Source organism: Parasteatoda tepidariorum, chromosome 8, assembly GCF_043381705.1.
Source record: "Parasteatoda tepidariorum isolate YZ-2023 chromosome 8, CAS_Ptep_4.0, whole genome shotgun sequence".
NCBI classification, from domain to species: domain Eukaryota; kingdom Metazoa; phylum Arthropoda; class Arachnida; order Araneae; family Theridiidae; genus Parasteatoda; species Parasteatoda tepidariorum.
Genome location: NC_092211.1, coordinates 36,463,696 through 36,484,893, shown reverse-complemented (window position 1 = coordinate 36,484,893; position 21,198 = coordinate 36,463,696). Strand labels below are relative to the sequence as shown.

Sequence of the window (21,198 nt, the reverse complement as noted above, 5' to 3'; positions counted from 1 at the left end):
TGCAATTTGAATAAAATTTGCTTTTGCCTTTATTTTTATTAAACAGTTATCACAATACTAAATCCGTGATACGACCAATAATTACGAAATATATTCTCGTTGATAGTACTCCAAAAATAACAAACAGCGATATTTTATACAAGTATAGTTGAAAAAGCGAAAACATTAAAAGCATGGCAAACGGCACGCTTTATTTATGCTATGACATAAATTTTCTGAAATTTATTTAAACCTCACAACTTTTTAAAATATATTAATTACAGGAAACTCTTATGATTGGTAAAATTACGCTTAAATTTAAACACAAATCACAATNTTTCATTCTTGCATCCCGTTGCTCTGATGTTTCCGACGAACGGGCTTGAGTAGTGCGTTCTCGATCAGATTTCATTCTTGCTTCCCGTTGCTCTGATGTTTCCGACGAACGGGCTTGAGTAGTGCGTAGTTGATTTGTTAACAGTCTTCTTTCCCGTTACTCTGATGTCTCCAACGAACGGGCTTGAGTAGCGCGTAGTTGATTCGTTAACAGTGTTCTTTCTCGTTGCTCTGATGTTTCCAACGAACGGGTTTGAGTAGTACGTAGTTGATTCGTTAACAGTCTTCTTTCCCGTTGCTCTGATGTCTCCAACGAACGGGCTTGAGTAGTGCGTAGTTTATTTGTTAACAGTCTTCTTTCCTGTTGCTCAGACGTTTCTAAGGAGCCGGCTAGGGCATTGTGTTCTCGATTAGTTTCAAGTTTTTTTCCCGTTGCTCCGATGTTTCTGAAATACCGACAGTTCTTTTTCTGCATGCTTGAGATGTTGATCGACTAAGAACGATTCGTTTAGGCAGCATATTTTTGCAAGTATTCTCTTTCAAACAAAAAGAAATGTAAAAGTTCACAGTGGTCGCAAATTTGCTAAATCGAAAATTCGCATATTTATTTTAAATAATAAAAAAAGCAATAAAAATAAAATAAAATAAATAAGAAATATAATAATGATAAAATTTAAAACAGAAATCTATTTTTAAAATGAAGGAAATAAAATGAATGTGAATTCGCAAACTTTGTAATAGTAAACAATCTAATAGTTTTCAAATGACAACTGTCAGCAATAAAACCTTCAAAAACCATATTTAATTGAGCTAACCTAAAATTGCATACTAAATATAAATAATTATTAAAAGTGTGCAATTTGAATAAAATTTGCTTTTGCCTTTATTTTTGTTAAACAGTTATCACAATACTAAATCCGTGATACGACCAATAATTACGAAAGATATTCTCGTTGATAGTACTCCAAAAATAACAAACAGCGATATTTTATACAAATATAGTTGAAAAAGCGATAACATTAAAAGCATGGCAAACGGCACGCTTTATTTATGCTATGACATAAATTTTCTGAAATTTATTTAAACCTCACAACTTTTTAAAATATATTAACTACAGGAAACTCTTATGATTGGTAAAATTACGCTTAAATTTAAACACAAATCACAATAATAAAACTTTATAGAATATTAAGTCGACTCATATATCTCTTTTTAAGCGTAACATAGCGGAGCTATACAAGAAGTCTTCTATCTTTCTTCTGGTTTCAAAAAGCTTTTTATTGTTTACATTCAATCACACATTCATAAAGAAAATCTAATTTGTAACAAAGTAATATAAAAATATATCGCAACTCACTTGGTGGTTTTAACTTTAAATGCCAATTAATTTTATAAAGAATTATAAACCGTTGTAATCCTGTATCATTTGCAAACACGATTAGCTATAAAATACTAATCGATAATTAAATAAATGACATTATATTAACTTTTATTGAAATAAAAACCTTGTATATTTAAATCAGCATGAATAAATAAAATTAATATTTAAATAATAATACTATAAATATAATAAAATAATAATACTATAAATATAATAAAATAATAATAATAATAACTTACGAAAGTACTGTTAAGCAATAAATAAAAATTACTTTGCGTAGAAAAAAAAAACTTTTTTTTTCCAATTCATTTAATATTTATTTTGATTGATGATCTAGCCTTACACTGACTTGTTTATTCATTCTACTGAAGCTAAACAAACTAAAAGAATGTGAGCTATCAATCTTCAATCTTTAACAATTATTAAAAAAATTATGCAATTTCAAAACTATATCTTATTACTGTGTGTTATTATTATACAAATTGCAATAAGGATAATCAATCTTATTGTGTCTTTAATTTTATTATTTTTTAATTGAAATAGTTGGTAATGTAAACAATACAAAGAAAAAAGATATAAGATAGAGAAGAGTTATAGAAGATACATTATTGTAAGAAAAGGAAAAAATAAAGACAAATCAAAATTAGCGTCATAAGCGCTTTGAGAACAATTCTTTTTTGCACCACGTGATTTTACTTTGAAATAAAGTTGAAGTTAATTTTACTTTATACTTCTTGTTAGGCCTATTAAAAATATGAAAGCTACAAGCAAATAATTCTTTTAGGAGATACACTTGTCGCTTAAATCATTTATCAATCAATCAATTGTTGTAAACAATAAATTCATTTTTTTGTTCTTCTTCCCTTTTTATCTCGATTAATATGTATATTTTCTTCATATTTTAAGCATTGACAGCTATAAACATTTGTAATTTAGAGTAAAATTTGTATTCTTCAGAATGAATTCAGTTTTCCATTTACATAATACCTCTAGAATTGGGTTTTCCAAAACATTTCAATTCGTCCGAAATTTTACTGTAAGCTCAGCTTTATATGGCAAAAGAAATTTCAGAAAATTCACTTATCCCAATCGGGGAACACCTTTAGATAAGAAATATTTTAGAGAGCATCCCGAACTGGTTGATCGTAAGCACTTTACTAATATATTTACCTATTCATCGTAACAATTTTTTTTTCAACTGCAACTTTTAACAATAAATTAAAAATTATAAAAGTAAAAAAAAGGAAACATAAGTTTTCTCTTTTTGTACAGTTTTTAAACTTGTTTTTGTTTAAATAAACATTGCTATATATTTCCCCCTAAGAAATTGTAGCTAACAATTTGAAAGCCTGAATTCTGTGATAAAAATATCAATATAACTAAATGTTGAGGTTAATTGTATTTTTTCTAGTTTTGCTTTTAGAACTAATCTTTACATTGTATTATGATTTTACATTGTGAGACATAAGCTTCAAAGAATTTTGCTTCAAGCATTTCGCTTCATTTTGTTTTACTGCATGTTAATTTTAAATAAAATCTATTGCATCCATTAGTTCAATCAATAGTAGATGCAAAATATTAAATATAGGGATCTATCATCTAAAGATCTCCAAACAAATTAGAGCTTTCCACAAGTCTGAAAATAATTTTGAATTATTTCTAATTGGAAATTTGTCATGGTGAGCTCTTTCTTGTTCGATTTAAACACTATAACATGCTAAAATCTAGAAGATTTCCATACCTGAACTATGATAATAGTCAAGTTATCCTTACCTCCTTGTTACGACCTTCAAAAAAGTTAAAGCATTACAGAAAATGATCATCTTGAAGAGTATATATCATAGCCAACTCCAAACTCCGCCATGCAATTGAAAATCAACGTAAACGACAAAAAATTCAAATTCATGATTTTCATATATTTGGCATCTATGTGTGATAAGCTACATATTGCAAAAAATGTTTTTCAAAGAATAAATTTTGTTCTATCAGTTTTTTGAAATTTTATTTTAGGTTCATAGCATTGGCAATAGAAGAAAACAGTTGTCAAGCCACTTTTCTCGAAATCTATCTGGAAGCATTTACATTGTTTTCTCAATTGTAAAGCAGAGCTAACCTCTACAAAGTTTTTAAACAATTTTTGCATGTTTGGCACAAACATGTAAGAATATGAAAATTTCTCTCTAAAAGCTTTTACTAGAAAGAAAGAGTGCATATCAAAATTATTACTCTGTTCTATACTTTAAAAATATTACTGTGTTGATAAACTAACCTAAATAATTACTAACTTCACTTTCAAATTACTTATACTACTTAATTTTTGTAGCATTAAAATTGCAATTTAAGTGCAACAAGTTTTTTGGAAAATAAATCATTGATTGGTTTTTAAAATATTATTTGCATGAAGACTGACATTCAAACTTTTTCTATATAAATTATTTCTCTCTGCAGACTTTTCCAGGTTTTCTTTTTTAATTGATAATAATAAAATCATTTTGTTTAGTTATATATGCCTTAACCAGCTAAAAAAAATTTATGTTTTAGGAAATAAGAATAGTTTTTATGAGTTTTTTTAGAAAACAAGAAATGTTAAACTTCTGAAAGCTTAGAAAATTAATGGGGTAACATGTGCTGTCAGGGCATGAAAGATTATATTGTGATAGATTTCCTTTTTTTTTAAATAATTTGCAAGAAAGTCAATGAGATGGAACAGGTTAAAAATTGAGAATTGCTAATGATAATTAAGTCTATAACTTGAGCTTTGATCGCATTATTTATTTATTTGTTTATTTTATCTTTTATGATATTGAAAGTTTCAAGTTCAAGTTTCAAGTTAAAAAATTAAGTTAAAATTTATTCAAAAAATTAAATAAGTAAAAAATATATTCAAAAAACACTTAAATATAGAAGAAAATCAGATAAATTAAGTTTATTTCTGTTCAATTTAATTTGTATTTCATATTTATTAAGAGCAAACTAATGATACTATAAGTTATCAATATATTTTCTATTTCTGATATGATTATGTAGACCACATTTTGTGGAAAATTGGATATTATAATTATAGTATAAATATCTGCATTTATTCATCATTAATATCATTATAAATATCTGCATAATTTTTTCATTTACTTAACTTAGAACATGTCCCATTTTAACGATAAGATTTTTAATTATGAGTATTTTTGTAAATATTACTCATTATACTCTCCGATCACTACCCATATGATTATTATTAGCTTCATTTTTACTTTGATTTAAATCAACTATTTTTGTTTTTAAAAACTTTTTAATCTCTTGATTTTTTTTTAAAAAATTCCAAGTGATTAAAACTATAATTTAGTACCATATATTCCTTTCAGAAAATTAAATACATGAAAATAATCTGTGTATATTATTTTTAACTCAGTTATTACAACTCATGTAAAACTCAATTATTTTTAGAACAAAACTTTATTTTATAGAAAGAAAAAAGGATAGCATATTATATTAAAAGCATTTTTATTATCAAGTAACAATTTTTCAACAGATCTAAAATATTTCAGTTTTCAAACAATTATTTTTTACATCTATTTATTTTTGGCTGAGTAATTTATTTTTTATTTATTTACATTTATTTTCATTAGATAATAACTGTGTCCTGAATTTACTATGACATTTTATTTTGTTAAAACATTTTTAGTTACAGATAGTCTTGTAAAGTTTTCCACATTTTATATTTATTATTACAAAAGTAGTTCTAATAATACAGTGCAATAAAACTCCAATGTATAGTTTTGTATAGTATTTCATTTCAAGTCATGTAAAATTGACAATTTATATAACATATTGCAACAAGCATATCGTTTTTATAGTCATTAAATTAATATATTTTAAGAAAATCTTATATTTGACTTTTTTCAACCATTTGCTTTTCATTTATTTTGTAAGTTATCTGCATAAACCAGGACAAGTCCAAACTAATTAGAATTTTACATTTGATTTAAAATTGTAATATGGGCAAAATCACAGTAACTGGTCCCAATACGCTTCAAAAAAACATTTCCTGAAGCAAATAAAACTATCTATTTTTAAAAACTACATGTTTTGAAATTTCAGAAAAATGTTAATTTAAATAACTGTTTAATTTTTTTTTACAAGTTATTTAGAGGTTATATTAGGTGCATTTCAGTGGAAAATGTGTTGCAGATCAATCCTGAATTCTTACAGCCTGAATAATGTTTTTAAGCTTTGAATTAATAATAATAACTGATTTAAGGCATTTAGGAAATTTCCATTGTCCCCTTCAAAATGTTTTTAGATGAAATTTTAAATTTCTTATCTTATGAATAAAGTGTAAGAATGATTTGAATTTAAATATATCAAATATTATTCTAAAGTAATTATTAAATATCAAAATTAAACTAAATTCTATAACATGTAAGTAAATATAAGATGAAGAAAATTGTTTAGGAGGGGACATTTTTGTTGCCGAGGTAATATCAGATGCAGTAATATCAGATGATATACAATATGATAAAGGCTTTATCATGGGTGCAAGTTGGAAAAAAGGCCAAGACTGAAAATTGTTTGACTGAAATACCTAACATACACAATACCCCCTCGACATATGCAAACTATCTAAGAAAGCTTTACCATAATACATCAAGTTTAAATACTGTACAAAAAATATTTATTCATCTGTCTTTTGATAAAATAACGACCGGACATAAGAAAGTAGGCCAATAAAGTAGACCTAAAAAATATTTTTAAGGACAGGAAAAAAAATCCGATTTCCGTCTTCGAGTCAGTCTTGTTTCCGTCTTACTTCCGTCCGCGGACATTTTTGAAAGACAGAAATCCATCCTGGGGATGGAAGACTTGCACCCATAGGCTTTATTTTCAATGCAAATAAAGTAATATTCAAGAAAACTTCCTTTTTATATAAATAATGCTCACTACTGGAGTGACAGTGCAAGAATCCATTTTAAAAATAGATACAATTTAGGGAATTTAGTTTACCATAAAGATGACTTTGGGTTTGAAGCTGATTGGTCATTTCACAAAACAGCATGTGGTGAAGTAGCAGTTGATGGCATTGGAGCATCAGTTAAATGTGGAGCATGGATAAAAGTGTTAGAAAACAAGGCTATTATTAACACTGCAAAGGAATTTTTTGATCTCTCAAAAAGTTTCAGTGATAAGATAACTACCTTGTATATTTCTTTAGAAAATATTGAAAAAACAAGAAAAAGTCGCAAGGAGAAAATAATAAAATCAATTATAGGAACACAAAAGTTACATTATATTAAACCACATTTACTATTTCAACTAAAAACTGCTCAAAATTCCCAATTAATTGTTGACGTAAACAAAACCAAAAAAAAACTATAAATATGTAAATTGGTAATATTTAATGTTATAATTTTTTGTATAGATTAATTATATAATTTATGTTACAGAGAGAGGAATGAGGCTAACAGGATATTGGACAGGTGAAGGTGTAAAAAAGAAATTTGTTGAAGTACCTGAAATGATACCTGAACTTGTGGTTCCTGATTTAACCAACTTTCATGTAAGAAAATATTTTCCACCCATGTTTGTATGACTTTGTGTATATTATTATGTAATATATTATTCGCATAAATTTTATGATGTATTCTTACATAACTTTAAATTAATGGTTAGCTTAGTCAGGGCTCTAGGGCATGCTACGAATTATTGTGTTACTTAATACTTTTTAAAAGTCTATGGATTAACATCCAGGATACTTGTCTTCACCCTTACGAGGAGGCTATATTATGAGAGAAATTTTTCACCACATGCTCTGTTTCACTTTCATTGGTAATTTAAAATTTCAGAGTAAGCCATGAAGTCACAAATGCTGAATATTTTTTCAAAATATTTAAGTGCAAACAAATTATGACAGATTACTTCCCAGTTATTTAATCCTGCCATAATTTGTTTGCATTTTGATTATATGAAAAATAAATTTTCAGCACTTGAAAGTTCAGTTTACTCTTAATTTCCTAAACTCCCTTTTTTTATATACTATAAGCTACTAATGTAGGTGAAACTGAATTTGCAGTGAAGCGTTCCTCCCACAGTATAGCTAAGTCAGTTTAATTTAAATTATAGGACATGCCACAAAATACGAAGTCTATATCAGATTAATTTATTATAAATATATACAGATATTATAAGTTGCTTGCTTTATAGAATGAAATTCATCGACATTACTTACTTAGATTTTACATATATATTTTTAAATATATTAAATTTTTTTATTTAAAACTTTGTCTGGACGATTAATGTTGAAATTGATATTTTATAATTCTGAATTTGTCAAAACCATTGAAATTCCAATTTATCAATCTGAAATGCAGAACTCTTTTCAGAAAGACATTACTATTTTCTTGCTGTATTAATGTTATTATGTCTAACTGGAATTTAAATTTCTCTCAAGACATTGGAAAAAACTGGAGAAAAAAAACTGAAAATTAACTGTTTAAAAAAGTATTATAAGAATATAGAAATGTGAAGCAAAACTATTTTATGAAAATAATCTAGAACACTCCTTTTCCTTAGAAATAAAAAAAACACACAAATTATATTAATCTATGAAATGTGGGTAGTTATTTCTTTTTTTCCTTGCACCAAAACGAAATCATTTAATATTTATAAATAAAAAAATATATTCTTTATTTTACAAAAAAAAAAAAAAAAATTGGAAAGGAAATTTACATTTTGTTATAAAAAACTAATAAAATTCTTTTCAAACATAGTTGTAAATTAAAAATCATCTTCATGCTTTGATAGCTATACAATTTTCAAAAAATGTTTCTTTTTCGTTTAAATTATTGTCTAGCTGTTTTATTTTATTACAAAAGTCTTCAATGAATTTTATAGATAATATTTAAACAATGTAATCAACTAAATTAATTGTTTATATTTACAATTATTCTTGATTTCAGTTTATACAAAAAGGGAGAAAAATTTATTAAAGATTATCAATTCAAACTCATTACTATCAAAAACACTTTTATTTTAAATTTTTTTTGCTGAAGCTCAAAAGCATTCCCCATTTAACCAATTCAGAATTAAATAATATTTATGTCGATTCAAGTCTCTAACTTATAAATAGTTTTTATTGGTGTCAATTATCGTTTAATTAATAAATTGAAGTAACATAACCATCAGTATTACTGTTGAACACTGCATTAGCTAATTTTGATCCACCTGGCTCTGTTAAGATTTAAAAATTTTAACTTTTTTTAAAACATAGTACAATTATATTAAGGATGTATTATACAATAAATAATTAATAAAAAATCTTGCTTTTGAAATTTTTACCTCTTCTATTTCTTTCAAATCCTGTCCTTCTTTTCTTGCTTCCCTTTTTCTTACTCTTTCACAAACACTCGTTTAGAAATCAAATTTGAAAAAATAACAAATGTGTTAAAAATGTATGCAATATCATTTTTGTACAGTTGAAAAAGAAGCCTCCAATTAATAAAGACTGTACTTACAACAAATACATAAAGATGATTATTATGAATATTAATTTAATCTATGAAATTATTATAATTCCCAGTTTTAAGCTTAAAACTTTTATTTATGTTGTTCACAAGATTGTTAGTTCTATTATTTCTTTTCAGTTCTTTCTAGAATTTTATCTTTTTAATCTAACTTATCCATGAAAATACTCATCTGAATTCAAATATTATTAAAATAACTTTAACAAACAAAAATTATCTGAAAATTAAGTTACAAATTCAAGTTGTTGTTTTTTTTATTATTATTATTTTTTTAAAAATACAGTGTAAATAATTAGACACCCAACTTGGAAAGATGTTTTTAAATATCTGTTAAAATGCATTTCCTTACAGTCAATTATTAAGAACAACTTAAGTTGAAAATGTTTGCTCCTAATTTTTACAAGTAGGATAAAGTTTAAATAAAAATATTTTTCAGAAATGTATGATTTTTCCCCAAAAATTCTTAGTTTTGTTCTTGGTTACACCTTTAAAACAACTACAATTTTATTTATTCATTTGAAACTTCTATTTTACATCTTAAAAGTAGAGTTAATGTAAGTGTATTCTCTACCAAAAAAAATTATAGCATTAATAAATATAAAGGCTTGCAGTGTATCACCGAAATTACCTATTTTTAGAAAGTTACTTCTTGAGTGGGCAATTCTTTTCAAATTTACCACTAGACGGTTTAGAACTGTTCGTCGTGAACTTGGCTCTAACCAGCCAAAGGTAATGCAAAGGTTGTTTTCTTTTTTTTTCAGCTTTTGTTGAACAGAGTATATTATAAAATTAAACAATATTTTTTTTAAATGGTGCAGAACAATACAGTAAGTAAGTTTTCAATATTATTTAACTTTTTTTAAAATGACATAAATTTAATATTATTCATAAGAGACAAAAAATTTGCAAACAGAAATGTCTTTAAAGTTTATAACATATAATCAAAACTCGTACCGCAAAGAATTTACATTACATTACATTAGAAATTATTTTATTTTGTATTGAAATAAATATCTGTGTCATTTGTTTTGCTATTATTAAGTATATTTTTTTCTTTCTTACATAGTTGAAGCCATATGTGTCGTATCGAACAGCTGACATTGTTCAAGAAAAATTTACTCCAGAACATTTATTCTATGCTGTTTATTCCAAAAAAATTAAAAAAGATCTTGAAGAAGGTAAACTTGATGAGCATGGAAATCCTCTAGAACCATCAAAAGAAGAAAGCATGGGTCCTGAAGAAGCCTGGACAAAAGCTCGTTTAACTGGAAGTGATCTTTTCGGCTAACCCGTGTAAAGTGTTTAATAAATGTAGATTTTATGAAAAAATAAAATAAAAGCTTAATATTAGGAGGCTCCACTCCCTGTTCACTTCACACACCAACCCCCTTGGTTGCTTCTAATTCATCTTTCAAGATCAAGGAGGAAGAACAGTTTTATGTCCATCTTGAACAAAATCTCGATTGGATTGATTGCATTTTGAGTATTACTAAGTTTCAGCAAATCAATAACATGGAAAATCGGTCCCTCCCTCACTGAGTGTTAATTATACAGAGAGATTCATTTCATTCGAAACAGAAGCGAAAGTGTATGGTTACCTTTTTTTTAATATTATTTAATGCAAAATAGGTAAAATACTTTTATAAAACGTGTATACAAGGAGAACTTTACTTTTTTTAAAAAGTGAATAGGTAAAATTCAAGACATCCAGTAATTTTCCAGATAAACTGATATCCTGATAAATTTATATTAAACCAGAGCAGTGGAGTAGTTGAAATGTGTGACTTCAAAATTTTCACAATTGAATAAATGAATTAAATACATTTGAACAAAATATTGTTTTATAAAGAAAAAACATCATAAAAAAGAACTGGATATCAACATCTTAACGCCAGCACTCATATAGATAAAAATCTTATAATGAGATTGTTCGATGATTATGCATGAACTAGGAAAGTGTTACAAATAATATACATAGAACTCGCATATCTTTTTAATTTCCTCAGAAACTTAGTTTTGGAATTTATAAACAAAAATATAACTTAGTTAATTGATAATTAACTTTATTATAATAATTCGATAAATCAATCATAGGACCAAAAGTGTTCAAACGTGAAAATAAATAATTTGCCTAATATTCAGTTAAGTAAAGTTTTTGTTCACATAACTATAATAGTCTAGATAATTTTCATAAGATTAAAAACCTCTTTTTCTCCTTTTAAATTAAGGACCCAAACCCAACATCTTTTATCTAACTAGAACCAAGCAGACTTTTCTGACTGTAACAAATTTCCATGGCTCTTAAAAGCTTATAAAAACTGATAGTCATTCAAAAATAAAAGATTTAAAAATTAAACTATTAGGGAAAGTAAACCTTTCTATAGCAGCATTTTTGTCATAAAAAAAATTGGTAAAATGAGTTTAATGAGATTTGTTTTATGATTAAGCAGTCACACTGGAACAAAACTAGCACTGAAAATTATTTATTAGAACTTATTTGTTAACTTTTTTGTGGCTAAATAAATTTTAAAATTAATAAATAAAAAGTATCTTGTTATTTAATAAATGTATTAACTGGAAAATAAAAGATTGAAAGCAACAGTTTCAGTTGTTTAAAATCATCAGATTTTTGGAAAGTGGTGTGCTATCATGTAATTCCTGATGGTAATGTCTTAAAAAGTTTGGGACAAAAGACATGTAATAATGAGTATATAATAGAAAAACGCTTTTTTTTTAAATCAATTTAATTGTTAATAAATGAAAAATGTTATTAAATATAAAATTGAAAATTTTAGAATCAGAAACAAAGTTAAAAAAACAATAAGAGAAATTCTTTTCTCTAAAATACAGGAGATATAGGACAATTGCTAGGCCTATTTTAATTATAGAAATAAGACTCAGTAATGAAATATTATTTCAGTATAATTGAAATTGATATTTATGCAGTCCTAGCAGGAAAGGCAAAAAAATTATAGGAGCTTATTTTTAAAAAATATATATATATATACAATATAGGACCTTTCAAGTGACTGGCCGTAAATCAAGTTACCCGAGTTTAACTTAAAAAAAAATTTTATACAATTCTATGTAATTATGTTAATGAGCTCTATTTAACTTATGAACAAAGAAAAACTTATAATTTAATATATTTTGAAAACACTAAATTGAATGAAAACGTTATATTTTTCTACATTTACACCAAAGAAAGCAGGCTTTTTACTGAAAAGAAGACATGGTAAATTCAATATTCTAAATTTTGAACACTAAGCTATTTGTACAAAAGTGACAAAAAAATCCTATTTGAATTATTTATTTTGAGACATATATTTTATTTATATACTATTTCGAATATTTTTTTATCAAATTAATATTTTCAAATATTTATTTTTTATCAAATTTTTTTTATAAAAATAAGTAACCCTGGAAATTGAAACTCAGTTAGTAATTAGAAAGTAGCCCAACCACACTCTTATGTTTGGAACACCAGGTTTTTTTCATAAGTAAAATAAGTTTGAAAATTATTACCTATCTTAAATCTAATATTTTATTCATATCAACTTATTTTGATAATTTTCTATCAACTAAATAAACAAATATTGAAAATAAATTATGTTTTTATGAAAATGAGCAACACTTGGACGAAGTAAGAAATTAACAGTGATAAGGTTTGTCAATTATTTTAAGCTGAAAATTTTTTATTTGAGCTATTATCTTAGACAACTATTTTTTTTAAATATCAAACAAACATAAGACACTTAATGAGATATTTTTCTTCAAAAATATAGGAAAAATAGGACAACTGCCAGGCCTGAATTTATAAAGATCATAAAAATAAAAAAAAAGCAATAGTCTGAAGCATTTATAACTGAAACAATTCATTTTATTAAAGTTTATTTCAATATTATAATACAAATACAATATTAATGAATATACTTCATCTTAATCAATGTTATAATCAATTTTGACAACATATTTTTAAATAATTTAAAATAACATAAATCTACATAAGATAGATCTGATCCAAAACACTGGAAAGCAAGTTAAAACAATTTAGTGAAACAAAACAGTATGACATGGCTTAATGGTATTTCAAAAAAGAAAACTACAAAAATAAATGATGGATTATGTTTAAGCTAAATTAATGTAGCTAACTAATTCATGACATTGAATAAGATAATCAGTTCTAATAAATATACAATTATTATAATTGTCCCCTTTCTCGTTGTAATCTACCAGCATATGTTCTTGATACTAGACCAAATGAATCCATATATCTATCCATACACATCGAGAGGCACTTCTAAAAAATTTAAAGAAAAAATTTTATAAAAGTAATTTTAAAAAAAGCCAAACATTTTTGCATGCACCATGAAGAAATTTATGTTTTTGAAAACAACTTAATTATTTATCTTTAGGGTTCACACAATAAATTTCGTACGTGAAAAGGACTCTAATGATTTATTTAGTGGTTAAAAAATATAATGAAGTAAAAAAATGTTCAAGCTATATGAGTAAAAGCATTTTAAAATGCATACCATTGAGTGTACATATTTATGCAAAGAACAGTACAACATTTCACTTCTAAAATATTTTAAACTCCTAAAAGTTTTAAAAATATTCTAATATGGTTATGAAAATCTTTTTTTCTTTCTTTTTTAATTTATATTACAACAACACATGAATCTTGAATAGCGTATTTGAGCAATCACTTCGAACCAAGATCCATTACAATAATTTTATAGTAAATTTATATGGTTTTGTCAATACTCTTTTGGCAGTTATTGCTAAGGACATGGTTTTAAAAATTGCATTTTGTAATAACATTATATTAAATATATTAGAATGTGAAAAACTACGAAAAGAAAAGCTAAAAATGATAAATTACTGTTGAAAAAATTCAAAAATCAGAATTTTTTTGTAGTATAATTATAATTTGGGTGAAAACAGGTAAACTTGCATAAAAACTACAATTAATCCGCAGTAGTTGAGTCTCTGGAGATATATCGAGGTAATAATTTTCAAGTGACACATTTGTCACCCATGCATAGTATTTTGAGAAACATTTGTTAAATACTTGGCAAGAATTGTTGTCATGTCTTTATACTGGTATGAACATTAATTATCTTCTTGATTAATGATCAGAATTGTTAAAGAAATCAAAAAAATTTTAATTTTATATTATTATTTGTACTAATCAGCTGATTTAATGTTTTTATTAAATATAGTTCCATATCTGATTTTAAAAATCAAAATGTATCATCTTTCCCCACAAAAAAAATTTTTTCAATGTCTCCATAACTTTTTGCACAGAGCTTCATTTATATTGTTCTAATGAGCACATTTAAAAACTGTGTTGAAAAGANCACAGAGCAGCAGAATGAGAAATTGTATTTCATTCATTTACTACATCTTCTGCATCAGTTACTATCATCACTATTTGATTTAACAACATAACGATGTCTTCATCAGTCAAATACTGGAAGCCAGGCTCACATGCATCACTTTGAAACCAATCTTCTAAATTTTCTTCATCAAAAATTTCGAAACCTTAGATTTCTTTTGCTTGTTCGAGAATACTGTTATCATATTTTTCTTGAACATCTGAAGAGGATTGTTCATCAAGCAGTATGATCTTTCTCCAAGATCGTTATAACGCAGACAATTTTACCTGATATTCCATAGACTGCAATCCAATAACGAATATTGCTTCCAAAAATTTGGTAGTGTTATAACTTCATGAATCAAATTTTTTTAATCTTGAAAATGTTTCTCTTTATATTTTTTGTGTGACTCCGGAACGAGCAAGGATAATCCGCAAACCGGATAATCCACGCACGGATAATCGAGAGTGTACTGTATTTATGCAAAGAACAGTACAACATTTCATTTCTAAAATATTTTAATCTCCTAAAAGTTTTAAAAATATTCTAATATGGTTATGAAAATCTTTTTTTTTTTTTTAATTTATATTATAACACGCGAATCTTGAATTGTGCATTTGAGCAATCACTTCAAACCAAGATTGATTACAATAATTTTATAGTAAATTTATATGGTATTGTTATTACTTCTTTAGCAGTTATTGCTAAGGACATGGTTTTAAAAATTGCATTTTGTAATAACATCATATTAAATATATTAGAATGTGAAAAACTACAAAAAGCTGAAAATGATAAATTACTGTTGAAAAAATTCAAAAATCAGAATTTTTTGTAGAACCAATTATAATTTGCAGAAAACAGGTAAAATTGCATAAAAACTACAATTAATCTGCAGTAGTTGGAGGCACTGGAGATATATCAGGGTAATAATTTTCAAGTGACACATTTGTCACCCATGCATAGTATTTTAAGAAACATTTGTTAAATACTTGGCAAGAATTGTTGCCATGTCTTTATACTGGCAAGAACCCTCATTATCTTCTTGATTAATGGTCAGAAATGTTAAAGAAATTCAAAAATGTTTAATTTTATATTATAATTCGTACTAATCAGCTGATTTAATGTTTTTATTAAATATAGTTCCATATCTGATTTTAACAATCAAAATATATCATCCCCCCTCCCCAAAAAAAAAAATTTTAATGTCTCCATAAATTTTTGCTCAGAACTTCATTTATATTGCTTTAATGAGCACATTTAAAAACTTTGTTGAAAAGAAAAGAGGGATTAAAGAAAGAAAAAAAAATAACTTTAATCGGAGGAATTAACCATGACTATTATGACTGACATGACATAAATTATTAGTGACTATAAGAAACACCAGTAGACTGTTTCAGGTTAAAATGGAGTTGTTTTCATTACGAAATCTACACAGCTCTGTTCTACATTTATTACCATTATGAAATAGAATTGATTTAATTTTGGAATTTGTAGCTTGATTTTTAATGTTTTCCTTTTATCTAAACATATGGTAACTGATTTGTTAAATCAAAATAATAAAAATGAAAGAGAAAGTTCAAGAAGTTCTAGACTTCTTACATTCATTCATTTATTTTATAATATTAAACATTTTTTAAATTAATTAAATGCCATGTAACCAATAACCCCAGTAGCAAAATTTATGAAATGAATCTGCAGCATTACTTTCATAAATCCAAAATTGTCTATGATGTCAGCACAGTCAGATAGAGGTTATTACTATAAAAATTCAGCAGTATAACATATGTGCAGCAAAATTAGCAAATATAAGACCCTTAAAAATTATACATAAAAACTTTATATTGTTTAAATTTAAGCTGAATTTTACCCCATATATTTAAATCTGTAATTAAGTAACAGAAAAAAAATTCTTTGCTTTTTGTTGTTTGCACTATTCTCTCGATTCAGCTTTTCAATTTTTGTTAAAAACAAGTATAAAGATGTTCGTATTAGGAGTTTCAGAAATTTTCTCCTATTAGTCATACTTTTTAAAAATAAAAAAATAAAATTTAAATGAAAAATAATCTGCAGATACAGTGATAATTTGCAGTGCTTGCTGTTGTGGTAAAGGGTTTCTGCTACCAATAACTGCAAGAAAATTGGTTTAATTATCCGTTTTTAATTGACTGACGCCATGTTTTGATCAATGTTTACTTTATAGACTTATTGCTATTCAGATAAATAATTTTAATAAGGACTTTCCACTGTACTTTCAGATTCAATAAAACAGAATAGGTACTCTAGGGAAAAAATTGCCACAACCAAAAGTGTCAATGTTTGTTATGAGAATAAAATAATAAGATTATTTTAAAGTTAAAGAATAGAGGAAAGAATTGGTTTAAACTAATATTTTAACAACTTTTGATGGTGGCTCAATATGATATGATGGTTGATCTCACAAACAATAACTTCAGCTTAGTGGCTAAAACAGGACAATATAATAGTCGCCTTTAGATACTATATGAAAATGTTCATTCCCTTTTTAACTCTGATGTCTATTAAAATAAACAAATAACCCATATATATAAAATATATAAAAATACATATATATAAAAACACATATTAAAAACAAACTAGTCAAAACAAATTTAAAATAAATCAATTCTAAAAATAATTAGTGGTCTCATGATTTAAACTGCAAGAGAATAGTGGTCAATGAAACCAGATAGCAGTAATTGAATAAAAACAGGGGTTTTTTTTAAAAAAATGAAACAAAATCCCATTGTTTTATTAAATCAGAACTTTTCTTTAAAGATGCTACTTTAAAAACTGAAATTTATAATTAGTGAAATCTTATAAATGGATCTGAAATACTAAAAAGCAAACTGCACAATACATTTCAACAAAAAAAAGATACAAACTATTTTTAATTGCAAGAAGGAAAAGAGATGCAATTTCCAAACAATTAAATTTACAATAAAAAAAATCTTTTAAAAGCTTAAGATTTTTAGGCAAATGAAACAGTAATCAGTACAAAATAAATGAAAATTTGTCTTTTTATCTTTGTGTCTAAAATCTAAATTTCTTTAAATTATATTGAAGAACATTTAAAAAATATTTGAGCAAAAAATCCTTTGGTTGAGAAACTTTGTGTTAAAATTTAAATAGACATATTCATTCTTACTGACCCTAAGGACGAATGACCATTTTTTTAAACACTTCGATCATTGAGTCACTGGGCCAAATGCTGCGAAAATTTCTCTGCTACAAACTATTTTCCCATTGAATAACAAAGGAAAAATAACTTTAATGATCAGGGATCTGTCCAGGCCGAATTTACTACCGTTTAGCNGACCCCCAAGTTTACCGGAGTTTATTAATTCTGGGGCGATTTTCGACTTGGCAACCATTCCTCGTATTATAGTATAAGATACATATAAAAGCACATATTAAAAACATATACTAGTAAAATCAAATTTAAAATAAATCAATTCTAAAAATAGTGGCCTCATGATTCAAACTGCAAGAGAATAGTGGTCAATGGTACCAGATAGCAGTAATTAAATAAAAACAGGGTTTTTTTTTTAAAAAAAATGAAACAAAATCCTATTGTAATACAAAATACATGCCATGCAAATAAAGATTTTAAATTTATTGAAAATGAAAAAGAATGAATAGTATTATTAACAACTAAAAGAAAGAATAAAATGACAAAAACAGACTTTTGAAATGACAAAATAATTTTTTTATACCTTACCGTAAGTGTAGGTTGACGAACATATTTCTACATAGAGTACATTCTACATAGAGTTCTACATTCAACCAATTATAAAAAAGCAAGTTGAATTTATCCTTTACTTTTTTTAAATTTTTAATATAACATACTAGGTTACTTTAAGATTCAGAAATTATTTTCAATACAGTCAAAATGAAATATGGTTTTGAAGATTGTGTTCGAAATAGGTAAAATTTTATCACACAAAAAAGTTTTGGGTAAAACTAATAATAAGTAAGTTTCTTTCACCACCCAATTGTTGCAAAAAATCTTCACTCAATAACTATATTTGATAGATATATTCTTTTTTAATATACTGCATAAATTTTTCTTTGGCTCTCAGTTTGCAATTTGAAAAATACAAAAGAATTATATAGTTCTTTTTTGAAGTCATTTAAACAAGGCTGTAATTTATATTACACCAAGAGTACTAACATAGTTGTACTAATTAAAACACATCAATATATTTACAATGCACAGAAAAACAATAAAAGTCATAAAAGAATTTTGTCAAAATAATTATCGATGATTTCTTTAAAAAAAATCATGAATTTCAAATCATACCTTAAACTAAACTGATTTAAATCAATAAAACCTGCTGAAAATACCTTAACAAAAAGAGATACAAACTATCTTTAATTGCAAGAAGGAAAAGAGATGCAATTTCCAAATAATTAAATTTGCAATAAAAAAAATCTTTTAAAAGCTTAAGATTTTTAGGCAAATGAAATAGTAATAAGTACAAAATAAATGAAAATAATTTAGTTTATATTTGTCTTTTTATCTTTATGTCTGAAATCTAAATTTTTTTAAATTATATTGAAGAGCATTTAAAAATTATTTGAGCTTAAAAACTTTTGGTTGAGAAACTTTGTGTTAAAATTTAAATAGACATATTCATTTTTACTGACCCTAAGGACCAATGATCATTTTTTTAAACACTGCGATCATTGAGCCACTGGGCCAAATGCTACGAAAATTTCTCTGCTACAAACTACTTTCTCATTGAATAACAAAGGAAAAATCACTTTAATGATACAGGAAAGCCTAAGTGCAGAAAAGTTAGGATTAAAGTTCGAAGATTTAAGAATAAAACAACATACCTGTTCAGAACTGTCCAAACTAGTTCCTGGTTTGGTAATGCACTTTCTAAAACACTTATCAGTGACTTTCTGAAGAAAAAAAATTAAAGTTAATACATTTTTAAAAAAATAATTTATTTAAAAACTCATCAACAAAGAAATGGTGACAAAATACCAAGAGATAAATTGTTTAGATACTTTGAAATATAAATTCTATAACCTCAGAATTTGAAAATAAATAATTAAATTACAGCATAAAATACTTTCGAACACTGGATAAAAATATCTATTCATTTTTATGAAGCATGAGAAATATCTAATACGTCAAGTTTTGTGATAAAGGGACAGAAGAATGGAGTAGAAATTTTAAAAAATCACAGATTAAATTTAAGGTAAACAAGGTAAATTTGAATAATAAAACTCAAAGCAGCCCGATTGTGTAAACACAAAGTAGCAAGATTAGTGAAAGCCACTCGCCATGTGGCGACTAAATAAAGTAAAGTGGCCATTAAAGAATTTTTTTTATGAAATTGAAAAAAATTTTATCATTAAAAAATTTTTCCAATATGAATAACAAATTTTTCACACAAATTACTATCAATGAGTATTACAAAAAAACAGCGTTCGGGTTTCGGACGTCCTATACTGGGACAGGACATGTGGGTTTTACTGTCTTAAACTGTCCTAAACTGACTAAAACTGTCTTAAAGTGTCCAAAACCTTGGTAAAAGGTAAAAATTCTATAGTGTAACCATTGTAAACATAATAATTACATATATTAATAAATATTTTATACTTTTTAAACAATTTGCTTTTACTTATTAAAGGAAAATAATACAATAGAAAAAAATTTATAAATTTTGAAGCTCTACAATTTCAATGGACAGCAAAAGTGATTACCTTATCCTTTATATATGAATAAATAGTGAATACTAATCAGAAAATAATTCCAATTTAACAAAAGCAAAAAAANAAAAAAAAAAAAAAAAAAAAAAAAAAAAAAAAAAAAAAAAAAAATTAAATTAACTATAAAAACATTAAATCAAAATGGATGGCAGCACTTGAAGAATTTTTTGCTCATTGAATATTTTTGTTTCGTTGTTTAGGATTTTCAAAAGGCGTCAGCACTTGGTTTTAATTATTTTCTTACTGATTTGGCGATTTGTATTTTATTTTATTTCTACTTGGTTGATCTAACTGTAACTATTAATATATTTATATTTTGATTTAAAAGGAGGCGTTTTATTTTTGAATCTTATTTTGTGTATTTTTGGGTAGTGTTTCCTGATCATTATTTTTCAGTTCTTTTCAATTCTGGTAATGATATGGAAACTGGAGTGGCAGTGCACTTTAATTTCACACACTACAAAAATTGGAACCCTGCTACATCCATGCTGCCTATAGCAATAGCCGCAACGCTTAATAGAGAGGTCTTCGGCCTATTCTGGGCTGCATTGCCAGGACTAATGATAATATAAAATTTATTAATAATTCAAGATCATATGATAAACAGATAAAAAATGGTAATCATCAAAAGATCGGATATCTATGACAGGCAATTATGCAAAAATTATAAAAACCTGAAGTAGTTCTTGTGCTAATAAAACAGCTACTTGCTGTTTTACTTGGTCCATCAATTCTTCCTTCTGTGCACCTGTGAGTTTTCCTTCTCCTAAAGCTTCCATCTTAAAATGTTCAGTTGATACTGATAAAGCAATATATTTCACAAATTTATCTAATTGCAATTTATAGAAATGTTTAATTACTGTTT

General features: G+C 25.8%; 2 protein-coding genes across 2 annotated transcripts; one reads left to right on the top strand and one right to left on the bottom strand.

Moving 5' to 3' along the window:
* The first annotated feature begins 2,508 nt into the window (after positions 1-2,508).
* LOC107436870 (mitochondrial ribosomal protein L41) lies at positions 2,509-10,560 on the top strand. The gene is made up of 3 exons (XM_016048692.4): positions 2,509-2,841; positions 7,135-7,247; positions 10,277-10,560. The coding sequence occupies exons 1-3, from the start codon at positions 2,655-2,657 to the stop codon at positions 10,496-10,498; spliced, it is 522 nt and encodes a 173-aa protein (XP_015904178.2). The 5' UTR covers positions 2,509-2,654; the 3' UTR covers positions 10,499-10,560.
* A 2,524-nt stretch (positions 10,561-13,084) lies between these two features.
* Positions 13,085-21,144, bottom strand: LOC107436872 (mitochondrial import inner membrane translocase subunit Tim13). Its single transcript, XM_043052005.2, has 3 exons — positions 21,008-21,144; positions 19,449-19,517; positions 13,085-13,510 (listed from the first exon to the last, which is right to left on the bottom strand). The coding sequence occupies exons 1-3, from the start codon at positions 21,110-21,112 to the stop codon at positions 13,412-13,414; spliced, it is 273 nt and encodes a 90-aa protein (XP_042907939.1). The 5' UTR covers positions 21,113-21,144; the 3' UTR covers positions 13,085-13,411.
* Positions 21,145-21,198: the final 54 nt, after the last annotated feature.